The sequence below is a fragment of the Tenrec ecaudatus genome, chromosome 17 (genome assembly GCF_050624435.1).
Source record: "Tenrec ecaudatus isolate mTenEca1 chromosome 17, mTenEca1.hap1, whole genome shotgun sequence".
NCBI classification, from domain to species: domain Eukaryota; kingdom Metazoa; phylum Chordata; class Mammalia; order Afrosoricida; family Tenrecidae; genus Tenrec; species Tenrec ecaudatus.
The window spans coordinates 55,644,547-55,663,766 of record NC_134546.1 but is presented as its reverse complement, the minus strand read 5'-3'; the positions used below and the strand labels follow the sequence as shown (position 1 = coordinate 55,663,766).

At 54.3% G+C, this 19,220-nt stretch overlaps 1 protein-coding gene across 1 annotated transcript in view; it reads left to right on the top strand.

The window, feature by feature from the left end:
- Positions 1-19,220, top strand: part of CCDC33 (coiled-coil domain containing 33) — a 134,372-nt gene that overhangs the window by 87,914 nt on the left and 27,238 nt on the right. Inside the window, exon 13 of the mRNA XM_075535561.1 lies at positions 8,719-8,898. Within this exon, the coding sequence (XP_075391676.1) occupies positions 8,719-8,898 (180 nt within the window). The remainder of the gene's footprint in view (positions 1-8,718; positions 8,899-19,220) is intronic.

Here is a 19,220-nt window from a genome sequence, read left to right as displayed (position 1 = left end):
TCTTGTAAATCTTTCCCTTCGCATCTGTCTCCTGTGACCTCCCCCAGCCCTGTTGTTTCCCTCCGGAGGCCCCAGAGCAGTCTATCCACAGACCTGCTGCAAATGCCAACTGCTTCCTGAACCAACTTTCTTTTCACTGCCGCTGGTCAGACTTGGTTTCTGTTCTCATATTCTCAACTGCTTCCTCTTGACCAGACTCCTCTTAAAGCGTCTCCCCAAACGACAGGGCCAGGTCGACATAAACAGAGTAGGCCCTCACTCCCTTTGGTATCACTTGCTATGACTTGCCAAGGCACATCCTCTTCTTGCCCCTGTGCCTCTCTCTTTTGAGAGCCTTCAGGCAGGGCTTCTCAGCCCTGCGGGGTTTTATGTCCTTGGTCTCAGCTCATCTTTGAGGCTTGAGATAATTCTGGACACTGATTACATCATGCACCTGATGCACACGCTCCCAGCATACCGGTCACACTCTGGGCCATCAGTGGACATGCTCAGGGCACATGAGGTCTGTGGTGATCCTTGAAGGTGTGTGCCCTGAAACCTAGGCCCAAGACCCAGCTCTTCCACTAGATCGGAGCCACCTGAACCCCTTTCCTCCTCCGCTAGTTTGGCATCCTTAGGCGGGGCATTGCAATCCCCACCAGCCAGGAACCCAGTGGAATGGAATGAGGGGGTGTGTGGAAAAGCCTCACCCCATGTCTGTGCCTCTCAGACACTCGTACAGGAAGCTCTTAGCATCCTTCACCCAAGTTGCTGACAAACGGACTGATCAGGATGGGGACAGGGCTCCAGGGAGAGGCAAGGCGACAGAGCCCCGCTAATCTATCACTCAGCGCCCGCCCCGCCCCGCCCACCTGCCTTCAGAGGCCCTGTCAGATGCTGAAGATAAATGCCAACAGCACCCCGTGTGCTCTCTGGGCAAATTTTCTGATGGAGAGGCAAAGGGGACTTGACAGACGATCACCTCCCCGATAAGACAGACTTGATAAAGTGCCAGACATGCCCCACCCGGCCCCCTTGGCTATGGAGGGAGCAGGTGGAGAAGGGAAAGAACTACACCCTGGGCTGGCCGAGGGCTGGGCAGGCAGGGCTGGACCAAGAGTCCCCCCCCCCCCCCAGCACAGGCTCGTCCGGATCATCCTCACCTGGAGGCTGTGAGCCTCCGTCCCAGCCAGCTCTGGAGTCAGGCTGCAGGGTGGCTGAGGGAAGTGGGCAAACAGCCTCTCCCCTGCTCAGCTCTCTTCTCCACAGGTGAGGCACTTGGCTGCTAACTGAGAGAGCTACAGGTCGAGTCCACCCAGAGGTGTCTTGGAAGATCTGCTTCCCAAATTTCTGCCAGTGCAAACCTCTGACAGGCACAGGCCTCCATGAGTCGCATGGGACCTCATGGTAACTGGTCACAAGCAATGAGATAGGAGAGCTGGGCAGGTCCAGGATGTGGAGGCCTGGGCACCAGGACCCAGGCTTTCCACTCTGCATCAGGAAACTGAGGAAGGGCTTTGAGCCCGAACTGACCCATATATTAGGAATGTCAGGAACCAGTGAACGCTGAAAGACAGGGTTCCGGTTACCAGGAATGAGCTCGCAGCCCATCCCTCAAACTACAACAGGCTTCTATTGAATACCGGGATTACAAAACAGAATCCTTATCACGAGCTCCCCTCCCCTGACCCCAAACTTGCTTTTGGATTAACCCGCTGGCACTGCGTTCTGAGGAGTGAATCCGGGCCCTCACCGAACATTAACCCTCTGCTGCCTGCGAGACAGCCTGGGAGCCTCAGGCCCGCCGCAGCTGCGCCGGCACCAGATGGGATTGTAGCAATGAGGTTCTCATTGTACAGGGAGGCAGCCCGCCCGCTCTGAGGGGCCTGTCGTCTAGAGAGACCTTGTCTTCAGCTGCAGAGATAAGAACCTACAACCGCAGCCACAGGAAATGACAAAGCGGCGACTGTTGAGGGGGGCGGAGAAGCGGGGGGTGGGAGGGCTGCACAGGGCTCCTTATGGCGCTTGCCAGCGGGCTAGACGCCCTTATCGGGGAGACAATCGCATCAGGCCTCCTGAATTACTAGCGATTGGAAGCAGATTTCTAGGGACGCACTTTGTTAGCTACCTAATGAGCGGGATACAGGCGGGCAGCGCCCAGAGCCGGCGGGGCGGGGGACAAATGTCTTTGTTAAACAGAATTTGTCAGTTTCCGCTCCTGGCTCCCCGGGGAGGGTTCAGGGCCAGCTAATTGAATTAAGAAGCGTGTGGGCTCCAGCTAGAGGGCTCCGGGCGGGGCCGGAGCAAGGCAGGGCGGAAGGCGAGCGCTTTCAGCACCAAGGACAGCAGCTGCCGCCTGGCTGGTCCATAATTGCCAGGGCAGGCTGGAACTGTTGCATTTTGCATGACCAGGGATCTAGGGCACGGATGGCGCGGGCAGGAGGCAGAGGATGTGTGTATGTGTATGTCTATGGGGGGCGGGGAGAGGACGGTGAGGAGATGGACAGGTGACCCTCGAAGCCTGGAGCTGAGTGAGGGCGGAGAGGCGTGAAGAGGGGGTATCTCTTCCCTGTGTTGGTGGGGCAGCTGCAGGAGCTGGTGGGCTGGGGGCTGAGTCTGAGTCGGTGCATGGCTGTGCATTGCTTTCAGCTTTCAAAGCCGGCCTCCAATTATAGCCCTAATGAAGCGGGACGCGCTGCCACCATGCAACCACCGAGAGAAGGGCCACTTGTCAGCCACACACTGCCCTAGCAGGCGAGATTCTAGGCAGAACCAGGCCCTGCTGAAATCGAGAAGCAAATAAGCAGACTTGTGGAGTGAGCCAGCAGTCTCCCTCTCCCCACCACCTCCACCCTATGCCCACACATGGAGCAAAGAGGAAGAAGCAAGGCCAAATAACAAGTACGTAGTCTCTAAGGCCGTGCTTTCTCCCCAAGTCTCATGTGAGCATTGCTTCCTCCTCCACCTCCACCCTTCCCCACTGATCTAGCCGCCTGGCTTCTCCTGGTACTGCCTCCGACAAATTCCTGACCCACTAGGACCAAGGGTGTGCCAGCATAACTCTTCCCCCAAGCAGAGACAGCCAAGAGAATAGGAATGATCAGGAAGGACTTAGGCACCCAAGAAGACACTTGAAGTCTTTCCAGGGTCTCTCTGCTCACAGAAAGCGCTTCTGCTTCTAGCCTCCCTTGCATGGCTTGCCCTGTTTGAAGGTCTGAAGATTTTTCTATAAAAACCATTCGAGGACCTGATGCAGAGGGCTTAAGTGGAGAGCAAATGCTTTGAGAGTGATTAGGGCAAAGAATGTACGGATATGCTTTATACAATTGATGTATGTATATGTGTGGATTGTGATAAGAGTTGGATGAGCCCCTAATAAAATGTAAAAAAAGAAAAGAAAAAGAAAAAAACCATTCACTCATCTCACCTCAAGTCCCACAGGCCAGGATGCAGGCAGGACCGGCCATGGGGCTGAGCAGAGCAGGGCAGTACCTGAGTCTGGTGACCTGGGGTCAGAAGGAAGGGTTGGGGTGGCAGGACAGGTGTAAAGTACACTGTCTGTCCTTCCCCTCCTCCTGGAACACCCACCTGCCCAGCAGAGACTGAAGGAGGGAAGGCATTGGTCTGGACTAGCATCAGTCACTATTTTATTTTAACATGAAGTAAAATGAATTCACATCGTAAATTTCAGAGTACACCTACAAGTACCCCGTGGGTGCTCAGCTCCCATAAGGGATCAGGGAATGTGGGCTCTGGATGCATGAGTTGCCTCCCTCCGCCCAAGGTGAAGGTCTGGGAGACACTGGCTGTGGGAGGAGGGGAAGGCTCAGGCCTCTGGCCCCTGCTTTTAGAACTGATGAGGGGACCTCTGGAGACCTCTCCCTTGATTTCATTACTTCTACTTCCTCTCCTAACTGGATTAGAGGGCAGTCTATGAAATCCAGGGCATCACGATTGGCTTTCTGCCTGGAAATGAGGAGAAATGTCATTACTGGTCCTGAATCAGCATCTCGCCCCAGCCCCAGTCAATGGGGAGTTGGTCTTTGCCCTGGAAGAGTAAAACAGTTATTCATTCGTTCCCTCGTCCTCTCAAGTACCCTATGAACCCGCAGTACAATATGTCTCTGTGGCCAACCTGGGGCTCAGCAGATTCAAATAGGAGACAGGGGATATGGTGCTTTGTGCTATTTAAAACATTCAACCGGGAAACCTCCAGCTCTGACCCAGATGTTACACAGAGGTGCTGCGGGAAGTTCTAGGATGGAAGGCTTCATTTCTGGAGGGAGCCTCTGAGTGAATTCTGCCTCCCCTGAACCATACTTGTGGAAAGAGCACATGGGAGAGACATCCAGGGCTGGTGGACAAAACAGACCAAGAGTCTTGGTTATAAAATGCAATAAGTGATCCAAAAAACCCGGCACCAGAAAACAGAGGCAGATACTGTTATGTACACAAGTCTGCAATAATTACAAGCATGTGCTTACATCAACACCCAGGCTGAGCAGGAATGGAGGGAAAGTAGGAGTGTACTGAGTATATATAATCAACATACCATATACATAACATTATATGCATACATACTATACTGTCCTGTACATGTCTCAGGGTCACTCAATGCCTCATGCTCCCATCCGGAGTCTTTTGATATCTGCATTCTCTTTGGAACGATCCTTAGATCCTGGACAACAGGCTCAAACTGGCCTGGATTCCTCCGTCTATCCCTGTGATTATCCCTTATTCCACTGACATAAGCCTAAGAAGGCTTCATGTACTGCATTCCTAGATGAACCCCTGTGATCGAGTCAAGAATATTGCACCGGTTCACCTGGCTCGTGATTCAGAGAGAGCATTCGCTTAAAGGGAAGCTCGCTGCACACATCATGCCTCCCTGTTGGTGCAAGATCAGATGTTGGGAACCTCCAACTCTAAGTGCATTTTTCCCGATTGGCATTGTGCCCATTGCTCTATTGACTTCTAGCACAACATTCTAAAACTCAGGGTGATTTCTCTGCTGTGTGGCAGAGAGGGGATTCCAACATCTGACACAGAATGGGAGTGGGCACTCTTACGGTCCCTACAAAACCTGAGGTGGAATGATGTTGGGAAAATTGGCAGAACTGCCTCCTCTGCGGGAGACCAGAAGAACTGGATGGTGCCCAGCGACCACTACTAAACACTTCGATCAAAGATTTCACAGAGAAATCCTGATCAAACGAGAGGAAATCCTAAACAGATTTTCAGATGCGTGTGGACTCTAGACTCACTGAAGCCACAAAGGCTGGCTGAATCCCTGAACCTACTTTTAAAAACCAGAAAGATCCCCCGAAGTCTTCTCAAACGAGAACATCGTTTAGCTTAATTAGTCAAGAATATCTGCCGTGGACACCGTGCTCATTCGAGAGCCTTCTCTGTGGGTCACACTGACGACGACAGCTGGGAGGATGAAGTGGAAAACGCGGGGACCACGAGTGTGTGTGAAGGAGGGAGGAACAGTTCAGGAGGATGGGACTGATCGCACAACCCAAAGAATGTAATCAACCGCGCGGAATTTGTACATGTAGAGAACGTGGAATCGTGGGTACCGCCAACCACAGCATTATTTTTAAAGAGAAAGGGATATAGTTTACAGACAGCCACAGCTTTCAGAAATTTTTAAGAGATTTCAGAGATCCCTCACCCCCACCCCTGGGTGGGGGGACGTAAAGCCTGCTCAGAGTGGAAAGAAGTTAAAGCTTTGCTAGAAAAACAAAGATAACCAGTAAGTCTGGAATTAGAGAGCAGTCCGGCTGCAAGAACCCAGCAGAGCTGCGAGCTTGGGCTGGACGCGCCAGGACTTCCTGCAGGGGCTAGTATTTGAGTGCAGACAGATTCTAGACAAGCAGAGGAGAGGGCAATCGTCCTGGTAAGGGAGGAGAAAACTGGGTGTGTGAGTCTGGGCAGACTAGAGAAACATTCATAGACACTCATTGTGTATAAGAGAGAGCTTTATATAAAAGGGTAATTATAGGGGAGACTGTGGGAATTGTGCCCAATCTGACCCCACCACACCGAGGCAAAACACTGAGGGAGTGCAGCAGAACAGAAAGGGGAGCAGAGCAAGGAGGTCCTGAGGAATTCAAAAAATAGACTTTGGGGCCAGCGTGTAGCAACGCATCAGACTCCACCCGAAAACACTCCTAAAGGTCAACAAACAGATCTCGAACTATTTACAGGCTCTTTTCGTCATTGATTTTTTGTTGTTGTTTTGTTTTCCTTTGTTTTGCTCTGTCTTGTTTTTGTGCATATTATTATCTCTGCAGGTCTATCTAGATAAGATAGGCTGGATAAACAATGCAGGGGTGGGGGGAAATGGAATAGATGGTTTCAGAGGGACATGGGAGAGGGGAGGTGGGGGAAAAGAAGTGGTTAACAGACCCAAGGACAAGGGAGCAACAAATGATCCAAAATCGGTGGCTAAGAGAGTGTAAGAAGCCTGGTAGGGCTTCATCAAGGGCAATGTAACCAAGAGGAATTACTGAAACCTAAATGAAGGCTGAGCGCAATAGTGGGGCAAGAGGAAAGTAAAAGGAAATAGAGGAAAGAACTAGGAGGCAAAGAACGTTTATAGAGGTCTAAATACAGGCATGTACATATGTAAATATATTTGTGATGATAAGTAAATAGATCTATGTGCATATATTTATAGGTTTAGTATTAAGGTAGCAAATGGACATTGGGCCTCCACTCAAGTACTCCCTCAATGCAAGAATACTTTGTTCTATTAAACTGGCATTCCATGATGCTCACCTTCCCCACACAACTGCTGAAGACAAAGCAGGTGCATAAGCAAATGTGGTGAAGAAAGCTGATGGTGCCCAGCTATCAAAAGATATAGTATCTGGGGTCTTAAAGGCTTGAAGGTAAACAAGTGGCCATCTAGCTCAGAAGCAACAAAACCCACATGGAAGAAGCACACCAGCCTGTGTGATCACAAGGTATTGAAGGGGTCAGGTATCAGGCATCAGAGAACAAAAAAATCATATTGTGAATGAGGAGGAGTATGGAGTGGGGACCCAAAGCCCATCTGTAGGCAACTGGACATCACCTTACAAAGGGTCGTGGGGAGGAGACTAACCAGTCAAGGTGCAGTGTAGCAATGATGAAACATACAACTTTCCTCTAGTTCTTTAATGTTTTCCTCCCCCCAACTATCATGATTCCAATTCTACCTGACAAATCTGGCTCGATCAGAGGATGTATACTGGTACAGATAGCAACTGGGAACACAGGGAATCCAGGACAGATGAACCCTTCAGGACCAGTGGTGAGGGTGGCGATACCGAGAGTTTAGAGGGAAGGTGGAGTAGAAAGGGGAAAACAATTACAAGGATCTACATATGACCCCCTCCCTGGGGGTTGGACAACAGAAAAGTGGGTGGAGGGAGATGTTACACAGTGTAAGACATGACAAAATAATATATAAATTAATCAAGGGTTCATGAGGGAGGGGCAGCGGGGAGGGAGGGAAAATGCGCTGATACCAAGGGCTCAAGTAGAAAGTAAATGTTTTGAGAACGATGATGGTAACAAATGTACAAATGTGCTTGGCACAATATTTATGGATGGATTTTGATAAGAGTTGTACATGCCCCTAATAAAATGATTAAAAATAATAGTAATTGTGTGTTAAGAAAACATCCCAGCCCAATCAAGATCAAGTACTTAAGTCCGATATCAGCCCATATTTCTGATCCCAATCTATAAAGTCCTCTTCAGACTCATGCAATGATGTCAAATGCAGGAAGGTCACAGGCCAGTAGGTGGAAAATATTGTGGAGCCACTGGTGGGGGAAGCATCTCAGCACTGGCAGGGGTCTCCAGGTGGCTCCTCCAGCTTCAGGGCTCTAGCGTAGCTCCATGTGTCTTGTCATCAGTAATACGAAGCAGAGAGTGTGTGTGTCTGGCCTCCAGCGAGCTATTTACATCTGCCACACCTACAAATGAGGTCATCAAGCTGCAACCTGATTGACAGGCTAGGCTCCGCCCCTTCACGAGTTGACAGGAGATGATGTAACTGCCACAGTAGGCAAAATGGCATGGAAGGAGGAAGAAGCCCATGAAGCGTGGAGAGCAGAGAGACTTGCTTAATGTTTGAAAAGACGAGGAGGACAGAGGTACACTGGGAAGTGCACCCAGCCAAGGGTGTGGGACTTCGGAAGCTGTGACTGTACCTTGTGTGATCACAGAGCACAGAAAAGCATATGTTGACCTACAATGAACGGAGCGCGAGAGACCAACAGGGTCTGTGCTTAGGGGGAACCTACATGCTAATGTGGGCCTTGGAGTAAAGAGGTAGCTAGCCAACCAGCAAATGTACCTTCTCACAATTCTCCAGTGGATAATGGAATGGAATGATGTGAACAAGAGTCATGCAGAGACGTGATTACTTTGGACAAGGGCGGCCTCGGTCTCTCTGAGAAGTGCACAGCTGAGCTGAGACCGAGGACGAGAGAGGCTCCAGGGAGCTCTCCGGCCCCACAGCCAGAGCAAAGGCTCTGAGTCAGGAGAGAGCTTTCATCGTTGGAGGGGCAGCAAGGGGAGGGCTTGGTGCCCGTGAGAATGAGGGTGGGAGGTAGAAGGTGAGCAGGGGCCCTCTGACCATGGGGAGGAGAGGGTTGGGGTGTAGAGGGTGCACCGATGATGGAGTGGTCAAGCAGAGAAGAGGGCTATGGGAATGTTGTCTACACCTTCTCTTCCCAGAGGCCAGAAAGGTTCCTGACACCAAACAACAGCAAGGCCCTGCCTATCCTGGATCTCAAGATCCTGGATGAGAATCTGGGTTACATCAGCGAGTCCTGGTCCAAGTCCTCGGAGAGCTCCACAGGGGAGACCCCCTTCCCTCAGGAAGTGAAGGACATGCCAGAGATGGTCAAGGAAAAGGTGGGTATGTCTCCCTGGGATGTGGGGAGGGGGGGTGGGGGAGCTTGAACTGTGATAGAGGCCATGGGGACAGGGCTCCCCTGCTGTAGGTGGCATGGCACCTCAAGTTCCCCTGTGGGGAACCCCATGATTAAAGGGTGGGCTCCTCATTTCTGAGCTGCTTCCTCTTATGAATGAAGCCTCCCGACAAATCCCTCAACGCCTATGAGGCAGGACCGTATTCATTCAAGACGTTATCAATTCAGAATATTTGTGGAAATGTGTGACTCAGGTGACGGGAGTCCACGGAGAGATTAAGATTTGCTTCTAAAATGGAAAACTAGGGCTCAAGGAGAGAGGACACTGTCTTTGGTCACAAAGTCAGCGACGTCCCTGACCGGGGAACTAAGGTCTCGTCCTGTTAGCCAGCTGACCGTGTGTCTAGCAGGGTTTGTGGCCGTCACATGGTGGCTGAGATGGTGTCTCTGATCTGGGGAGGGGTCAATACTTGGTTCATAGGCCTGGGTAATACACCACCAGAGGGGCAGGCCTGTCCAAACCCTCAAAGGACCACGTGTGACTCCTCCCTTCTCCCACAGTGGCTCCCCTGGGGAAGGCGGCTCCGGAAGATCCTGAGAAAAGGCCCCAACCAAGACCACCAGCCACTAGGGGACCCCTGGGAACCCTCTGAGGACCTGCCCCCCTTCACTGACCACCTCCCCATTTTCCCTGGGCACTTCTGCACCTTTCTGGAGTATGTCCCATCAGATGAGTAGAGAGCTGCTCTCTGCTGGAGGTGGCCAAGGAGCTGCCATGGGGGCTGTCCCTTGTGCCCACCCTGGAGCAGGGCACTCTGTCAATCAGGGCAGGCACCACGACAGCCAAGGCCATCTCAGCACCTCCCTCCCCTGGCCTCTGCCCTCCCTGCGCGTGGACAGCTCCCAGGCTGGACTTCCCACTCAGGTCTCACAGGGGCTGGACAATCAAGACCTGTCTTTGGAGATCTTCAGTAGCATGAATAAACCCAGGACTTCTGGCCCCAGCCGCCTGGTCCTAGGACTTCCCCTTCCTGGGCCCCTGAGCAGAGGTCCTGGAGCGGGGGTGGGGGTTGGGGTGGGGGGCCTAAAGGCCAGAGAAGCAAGAAAAGGTTCCCTTCAAAGGGGGGTGGCAGAGGAGGCAGGAGAAAGGAGGGGTATTTCCCCCTAGACACACCCTGCAGAGAAAAGCCCCTCCTCCCACCCAGTTTACCATCCCTTACCTGTAGCCAACCACTCCTGGGAGCAGGTCCTCTATGCTGCCTGACTGGACAGACCTCTGGTCTTAGCTGCCTGGGGGCTGGACCGGACTCCTCCCCTGGTACTACATACGGCAGGGGTTCCAGGTCTGGGTTGGTGATGATTTCTGCCTGGGCAACGAACCCCGCATCTAAGTTGGGGTCCATGGGTCTGAGGGTGGAAATTACTTGAGAGACTTCAGCTACAGATATTTATTCCTGTAGACTTGTTTGGGAGTGGGAGTGGGGCACAGGAAAGGAACTGATAGGGTCAGAGTCTTCATTCTGTTTTTCAAATTCTATTATGATGGTGATGGTGGTGGTGGTGGTGATGATAGTGGTGATGGTGGTGGTGGTGATGGTGATGATGGTGATGATGGTGGTGGTGGTGATGGTGATGATGGTGATGATGGTGGTGGTGGTGATGGTGATGGTGATGGTGGTGGTGATGGTGATGATGATGATGGTGGTGGTGATGATGGTGGTGATGATGGTGATAATGGTGGTGATGGTGATGATGGTGGTGGTGATGGTGGTGGTGATGGTAATGATGGTGGTGATGGTGATAGTGGTGGTGGTGATGATGGTGGTGGTGATGGTAATGGTGATGATGGTGGTGATGGTGATGATGGTGGTGGTGATGGTGGTGGTGATGGTAATGGTGTGCCAAAGAAAAGGAGAAAAGCAGGACTGAGGAGGGATTTGATTTGTGGAGATATTTCTAAACTGACAGGTTGAAGTAGCATTTAATCTGCCATAATAACAGCATTCCATGGGCAGCGTGGGTTACACATTGGGCTGCTTACCTCTCACTCAGCAGTTTGAACCCCCAGCATCCCCCGCCCGCGAGGAGTTAGTCTCTTAGAAACCCCTGTGCTGTCGGGCCTATGAGTCAGAATGGACTTGGCGGCAGTGAGTCTAGAGTTGGTAGTGTCACGAACAGTGAACCAGTTAGTTTTGGTCTAAAGCAGCGGTTCTCCACCTATGGGTCGTGACCCTTTTGGGGGCTGAACGACCCTTTCCCAGGGGTCGCCCGATTCATAACAGTAGCAAAATGACAGTGATGAAGTAGCAACAAAAGTAATTTCATGGTTGGGGGGTCACCCCCACACGAGGAACTGCATTAGAGGGTCAAGGCATGTGAAGGTTGAGAACCGCTGGCCTAAAGGGTTGTGCCTAAAGAAAAGGGACTCAGCTACAGCTGGAGGAGTCAAGGTTGGCCCTGAAGGGGGAGAGGGAGCCACGTAAGTGACAGGAGGAATGAGGAGGCGCATGTGTCCCCGGGTCCCCGAGCCATGATTCTGAGAGACTTTTCACCGGGGTCATAGGCAGGGGACTCCCGTGGCCCCATTCCCCAGGGACTTTCCAAAACGTGCTGCCTTGGTTCCACTGGGTCTATATCCAGAACTCACCCATGCACCCACCCTGGGAAGCACCCCACAGACCCATCAGCAGAGACTAGATGGTCTCTCCACTCCCCCTTTGCTGACTCCGAGCAAGGCCACCCAAACTGGCTTGCCAGCCCTCATGTGCTAATGGGTCAGGTCCACTCAGACAGCGTGACTCAGCCCTTGAACTCAAGTACACTGACTTAAGCACGGCCTTCCTCAGCACTGGACTGACCACTTGGCTCGCGCTCAACTCAGAGGGACCCTGCTGGCGATTCCCACCTCTGGCCCTTGGGAGACCCAGCAGACCCAGCAGAGCTCCAGCTCCTGCCTCTTCATGCGCCAGCAGGGCCCAGCTCCCACCAATAGAAGATGGGTGGGCAGCAAGAGGGTACAGCTCCGTGACCACTGCAGGGAGCCATGGAGTCCGTGGGTCACTGTTACATAACAGCCAAGCAAGATGACCTAGCAATGGACCAAGACCGAGAGCAATAAGTAGAACATGACGGTGGAGCAGCAAAGTGTAGTTGCATAGCCGTAGATTCAAGTCACGGAGCGATAGCACTCGTGGCTGTACAGCAGGGGCACCCGTTCACAGATGAGCACCCGCCATGGCTGTGTAAGCCAAAGACAGACTGACGCAGCAGAGGAAGACACTGGGATAGCAGTAGACTGCCCTTGGGAGGCAGGGATAAGTCCAACGGGGTGTACTTCCCGGAGGAGCCATCGGGGCGACTGATCAGAGCAGCCCAGCCTGGGCTGCAGCCTTGACCTGGTGCCTTGGTGCTCCAGGTGTAGCGGCCACAGGGTTAGCCGCCTCCCTCGGCTCTCGCGTTGCCGTCCCCCTCTCAGCAGAGCGTGTGCGTCTGGGTCTGGTCTTGTCGCACATCCCCTAGAGCCCAAGAAACAATTTTGCCTCTGATTCCCTCCAGAGCCTACTTTGGCTTAATAGGAAATTGAGCATTTGCTGCGGATAGGCGCGCCTTGGGAATAGTGGCGGGAAGGGAGGGATGCAGGGGCTGTGCCTGCTGGAAGTGGGGGAGGGGGGAAGCCGTGTATGCACCCTGCTGCCCAGGGCCTGCCTGCCCATCCATCCGACAGGGGCTCCCTATTTCCATCCAGCCATCACGCCCTGTCTCTGGTTCTAATGCAGACCTTCCCAGTGCTATTCTGTCAACAGTGCAAAGCTCTGCTCCTGGTGGACGCCCTGGGGTCAAGGCTCTGTCGATGAGGTTGTCATGGTCAGTGTCGGGGCCCCGTGGGGCAGAGAGCTCGGTGAAGTTTGTACTGCACTCCTGCGCATCCCAGGAGGGTTTGGGGGGACAGGTGATGTGAGCAGGGAGCTCAGGGTTATCAGGGCCAGGAAGCGCTCTAAGCATGACACAGGTTGTAGGAATTTTCCCTTTGGCCCCGCTGATACCTGGGCCTACGTCATGCTGAACCACACTTGTCTCTCAGCACCCAGGTGAGCGCTGGCAGGCAAGGTGAGCATTCTTGTAGAGTCTCTGTTCATAAGAAGCCTTATGACAGGCCTGCCGTGGGCCTGGGCTCCCCATTCAGCCCCCTCCCCACACACACTCATCCCTCTACCAGGTGCCCAGCTCCATGCTCTGCGGGGCAGGTGGCAAAGATCAGAAGGCAGAGTGCCCATGCTCCAGAAGGCCCCCATTAGGCAGGAGTGCACCCCCTTGGGAAGGCCGGTCAGTGGTGCTGACTAGGTGTGCAGGCGACCTTGGTGAGTGGTGAACAAGGGGACAGGGTGTGGTGGACGGTGTAGCTTCTTCCTAACTGAGGCACTTAACTGGCATTGCCCAGCACCCGTCACGCGCCCCGGTCAGCGTGAGAAACAAGCACGCAAGGCTTCCTGGAGGAGGTACCAGGCTTGGGGTGGACAGCAGGCAGAGGTGCTGAGTGCTAGTCCAAGAGCGTGTGTGTGCGCGCACACGCGTGCGCATGGGTATATGCCTGTGCTGTACTTTCCAGTCTCTGCCCTGTCTCCACTCCTTGCTCTCCGAGTCTCCGGCTTCGGCTCACACGCGCTCCGCCCGTCCTCCCTCCTCCCGCCCGGCTCTGAGATGTGTGGCCTCCTACCCGAGGGCCCTCATTCTGGGGGATGAATAATTGACAAGGCTTGTTTAAAGATTCAGTGGAGTTTCTCCAACCCCGCCACCCTGGAATAACTCATCTCTTTCATTCTCTCTTTGAAAGCCTATCCCCTCTCTCCACCTCTCCCCTCCCCAGCCCCCTTATCCCTGCCCACCCTCTGAGCACAAAGCTTTTGTTTGCGTGGCTGGACCCCAGAGGATCCTCCATCCCTCCTTCCCTTTAAGCCCTCTTCCCCGGGGTGTGCACACCGGCCCAGCCCACCCCATTAACCAGCTCTTGTGGGATGGCTGGGAAATGGCCAGGGCCCAGCATTTGGCCTCAGTCCTTCTGGGCACCTGTGTCCTCAAGGGGGGAACAGTGGCCTCTCCGCACCTGTGTGGCGGGCTCAGGTGTGGTCACAGTGGACATGCACTCCATAGGGCTAGCACTGACTTTCTTTCCCCCAAGGACACCTCCCACCTGCCAGTGGAGGCACCTCCTGGTGCACTTGAACCTCCAGCCTTTCCATAAAGAGCGGAACTCAGTAACTTTGCACCCTGGAGGGAGAAACCTTTCTTTAAGGGGATGAGGTTCCCTTAAAGGCCAGAGAGGCTGTGTCTTCCCCTAAACTGTCACAAAGCAGCTGAGGGGTAGGGCTCGGAGCCAGGGCTGTGGGCTGGTGACTCAGGGCCCTTTCTCCTGAGGCGCCTTGGTGTGTCCAGTGGCAGAGTCAGAGAAAATGAGGAAGGCCCCCAGTGAGATGCATGGACACAGTGGCTGCAACGATGGGCCCAAACATAGCGATGATTGTCAGGGCAGTGTTGGGTTCTCTCATTGTCCCAAGACTTGCTAGGAACCAACTTGACGGCACCTCACAACACAGCCACAACACAGAAGCACCTCACAACACACAAGCACCTCGCAACACAGCCACAATACACAAGCACCTCACAACACAGCAACAACACACAAGCACCTCACAACACAGCAACAACACACAAGCACGGCTTGCCCCTCAGGACACAAGGGGCCAGGGATGTGCTAGGGGTACTCAGAAGAGGAACTGGTGGGATACAGAGCTGCCCATGAGCCTAGTTCTGTGAGCCTGCCTAGGCATGGCCCTAGGGCAGTGGTTCTCAACCTGCGGGCCGAGACCCCTTTGGAGGTCAACCGACCCTTTTACAGGGGTTGCCCAATTCATCAAAGTAGCAAAATTACAGTGATGAAGTAGCAATGAAAATGTTATGGTTGGGGGTGGGGGGTCACCACAATATGAGGAACTGCATTAAAGGGTGGCGGCATTAGGAAGGTTGAGAACCACTGCCATAAGGAGAGCAGCCGTCCCTATTTGCCCAGGACTGAGTGGTCCCTAGTGCAAGGGGCCTCTCAGTGCTAAAAATAAGACCATCCCAGGTAAACCAGGACAGGTGGGACCGGAGGAGGGAGGCGGAGGGAGCCCAGCCCAGCCATAGGCTCAGACCCAGCTCCTTCAGCGGAGCCTGCCTCACACGTTTCCTCCACTCACCATGCTCTGCTGTCTCCTTGAAGTGACCTTGACCTCAAACCCGTTTCCAGAGAGACCTGGTCCACCATTGAGAGCTGTGTGAGCGTGGATCAATCGCTCAGCCTCTCTGGGCCGGTCTCCCTGAGTTAGGGCTGTGGGGAAGAATAAGGAGAGTATGGATAGAGGGTGCTGGGAGCTGGGAGCTGGGAGCTGTGAATGGCCGTCTACTTGGGGGCAGGCTTATGAACAGCCATTGGGTTCCTGCGGCCCTTTGAGACTGAGGGAGGGGTGGGGTGGGGAGGAAGCACAGCTCACCCAGGCCTCTCCCTCTGACCCCCTCTAGACAGGGCTCTTCTCAGACCCCTGACCCCCTTCTCCCTGTTCCCCCCATCCCTGGAGTCCTGGGGGAACCTTCCTTCCTCCTCCATCCATCACCTGGGACTAAAAAGATTAATAAAGCGACTCATCACTCAGCTACTGGGGGGCAGCGGATATTTACGGCTGCGTTTCCATTTGCAGAGAGATTAAGTGTTTGTCGATTTATTGTCTTGGTGAATGCAAGCGGCTGAACGAGGCCCCCTGCAGGCAGCCCTTCCCTCCCCCACCTCTCACTCCACAGGGCCCCTCTGCCCCCCACCCCCAGCCCTATCGCTCTTGCTGGTGAGGAGGCCTGGTGCTGCCCAGCCAGGGAACCCACTGGCCACTGGGTGGGCTTGCTTTCCTGGCCTACCAGGACCAGGGTGTGAGAGGGGTGGGGAGGAGTGGGGCAGGATCAGCCAGAGAGGATATGTCTGTAGAAATGCTCCTCTGCCCCTTCCAGCCTGTGCCCCCTCCCACAGTGCCCAGTAAACAGTCCCCAGAGGCCAAGCCCTTGCTACACTCTCAGTGCCCAAGACCCCAAATCTTTGCCCAAATGGACCTCACCTGACTTCTCAGGACTGTGTGGGCATCTTTCTAATATCCACCTTCCCAAGAGGGGAACACCCCCCCAAGTGTGTGCGTGCTGAGCCTCCAGGACGCCCCTGCCCTGGGCTCCACATACATTAGGCATGGGCCTGAGTGGGGCTGCTTCCCAGGAGATGAGCCCCAGCAGAAGTGGGGAGGAGCCTGCAGAGCCCAAGCCAAGGCAGATAACTTGGGGGACAGTGGGGACACCAGCCCCACTGGCTGAGTGGAGGACGGCTTCTGCCCCCAGTACACTAAGTGCCCCAGTACACAGAGTGGACAGGGCATAGGGGCCATGCCGCCTCTCCTGGGGCTGCTTACTGAGTTGGACAGATGCAGTCACGCAACTAGAATTCAACATAGAATCTACTATGAGCCAATCCCACTATCTACACCACCACCACCCCAACGCGCGCGCGCGCGGACACACACACACACACACACACACACACACACACTACACCATACCACACCACCCCTCCACTCATCAGGGCTCCTGGGGCAGATTGGAGTCCATTCCACCTCCACCGCTCTAGAGCTGTGTGATCATGAATAGTCACCTGTGGGCCTGTCCCCTCGTGGTTAGTAGAGGGCGTGGGCTTCCTCTCCCTCCTCCCTGAGGACTGATGAGCGAGTGGGTGTGAGGGGGTGGATGCTGTGAACGGCTGTCCATTAGGGGAGCATCTTATCAATGCTAATTATGGTGTTCGTGGGCCCCTCCAGATGGGAGGAGATGGAACAGCTCAGCAAGGCCTCTCCCTCTGACCCACCCTCCTGACCCCCAACCCCCCCACCCCCACCAGTAACCTGACAATAGCTCTGTGTAAGTGCCTCTGGGGTCGGCAAACCCAGCCCAGCAGGAGACACGCAGGATCAGGAGCTGTCGGCAGGACTAGAGTACAGGCTGCTTCAGGGGGTTGTGGAAGCACAGGGACAGGTGGCACCCACGCCTCACCCCGCCCCACTGGCCCCAGGCAGGGACAGCAAGCACAGAATGTGGGGGGCGGGGGGTCCCCAGATGCCCGAGGAGGAAAATCAACCTGTCGTCCCTGGTGTCAGAATGAGGCTCAGGAAAGGTCTGTTGGTGGGAGAGGAATGAATGTAGGCAGGTGAGCGTGTTCCCCAGAGGAGTCCGTGTGTGTGTGTGTGTGTGTGTGTATGTGTGTGTCTCTCTCTCTCTCTCTCTCTCTCTCTCTCTCTCTCTCTCTCCCCAAGTGGGATCCTCGCTTGGGGTCTCACCCAGAGGTAATATGACAAGTCCCTTCCCTCTCTGTGCCTCCATTTCTTCATCTGTAAATAAAAAGACTCCCTCCCCCCAGGGAGGGATACGAGAACTCTTTAGGAAAGTCTTGCTTGGTGGGAGGGGAAAGAAGAATTGAGGCATGGGCAGGGCGGTGGCCAGATCAGGGCCCAGCCTCAAGCCCCCAGCATGTGCCACCCAGGGAAAAATGGGGTTCCCTGAGGTGTGGGTGCATGGGCCCCTGCGTTCAGAGGCTGCCCACAGTGGGGAGAGAAAGGGACATCTAAGAGAGTGTTGGATGGAGAGGGGTCAGGAGTCCTGGGGTCTGACTCTAGTCACCCTGGCTGTCACCCTATGCAGGCCTCAGTCTCCCCAACTGTGACAGAAAGGTGCCCCCCACTGCTGGTCTTGATTTCCTCTCTGAGCTCAACAAACAAGGCAGGGGGGTGTGGGTCAGGGCCTGACTCAGCCCCTTAACAGGCGGGCTAGTGCAGCCCGTAGCTTTGTGTGTCTCAATTCCGTGATTAAAGGGGGCAGTGGGGAGGCAGGGCAGGCAGTGTCGCCTTCTCTGTAAATAAAACCAAGGTGATGAGGTCATAAATTGCAGAGAGATTGAGTCATCGATTTGTGAGGGTGGGAGCGGGTCTGAGGGGGGGCCTCTGGACCCCAGGGGTGACCAGGAGAACTTAGCAAACCTATGGCAGAGGCCCAGACCCCTTCTGCCAGCCCTCCCCCCAGTCCTCAGCCCTCTTTTAAAATAGTGCCACTGAGATTCACCAGTATTGTTTGCACCCAGAGCTGGCATCTTCGCCTCCAGCCTCATGAGGAATCGCACACCCACTTTATAAGCAGCAAGCCCCCAAAGGCACCGGGCAACATGCAGGGAGGGCTGGGGGCAAGGGTAGGTCTGGAGTCTCCAACCCAGAGAGGAAACCTGCAGCTGCTTCAGCTAAACTTGGCGACACAGAAATCAGGGCCCTGAGCCCAAGGCCCCCACTCTTTGCCCCCCCTCCCCGGACTCCCTGTGGGGGGAGCTCCCAAGCACCTGGAGGTGCACACACCACACGTGTAACCTGTCAGTAATGAAGAGTTACATGAATCCAGCTGACACTCACTGTCAACGCCACCTCTTCTCCCACCATGACAAAGGCGAGTTTCTATCGACCCGAGGGCGAGGGCATGCTAGGTGGGACCCTGACTGCCTGGAAGGAGGAGCCCCCACTCTTCTCCCCCTAGCTCGGTTTCAGTCCCCCCCGCCACTCCTCCCCGCTGCCCTCTCCCCCAGTCCTGGATGACAAGTACCTTATATACCACCAACTTATATACCACCTTCAGATGGACAGACCCAGGAAGGAAGCCCTCACAGACCCAAGATGCGAAGGGACATCCAGGGCCCCAGGCATCTGGGGGGAACCCTAGTGACATAGTGGGGAGCCCTGGTGGTATAGTGCTTATGAGCTGGGCTGAGATCATCAAAGTCAGCAGTTCGAAACCACCAACTTCTCCAAGGGAGAAAGCCAGGGCTTTCTACTCCCTTACAGAGTTACAGTCTCAGGAACTCCACTACTTTCTCCTGCAGGGTCACTATGAGTCAGCATTGAATTGGCAGGGAGGAGGGGTTACCTGGAGTGGGCTCTGGGTGAGTGGGGGGCAGAAGCTCTAGTTGGGGATGTCCCCTTAGTCCCACAACCGCTTCACCCCATGATGGAGGAAGATCTGAGCAGGAACCCCTAAAGACTGAGGTCCAGTGGCCAGAAAGAACTCAAGTGCTGTCCCTGTCCGCCCGCCCCACCCCCAATTCCTTCAGCACAGGGATCTACAAGCATGTGTTTCTGAGCTCAGATGAAATGCTTTTAGCACAATTCAATTTCCTCCTGACATGGGCTACAAAAGCCCAGTGCGGCGGCA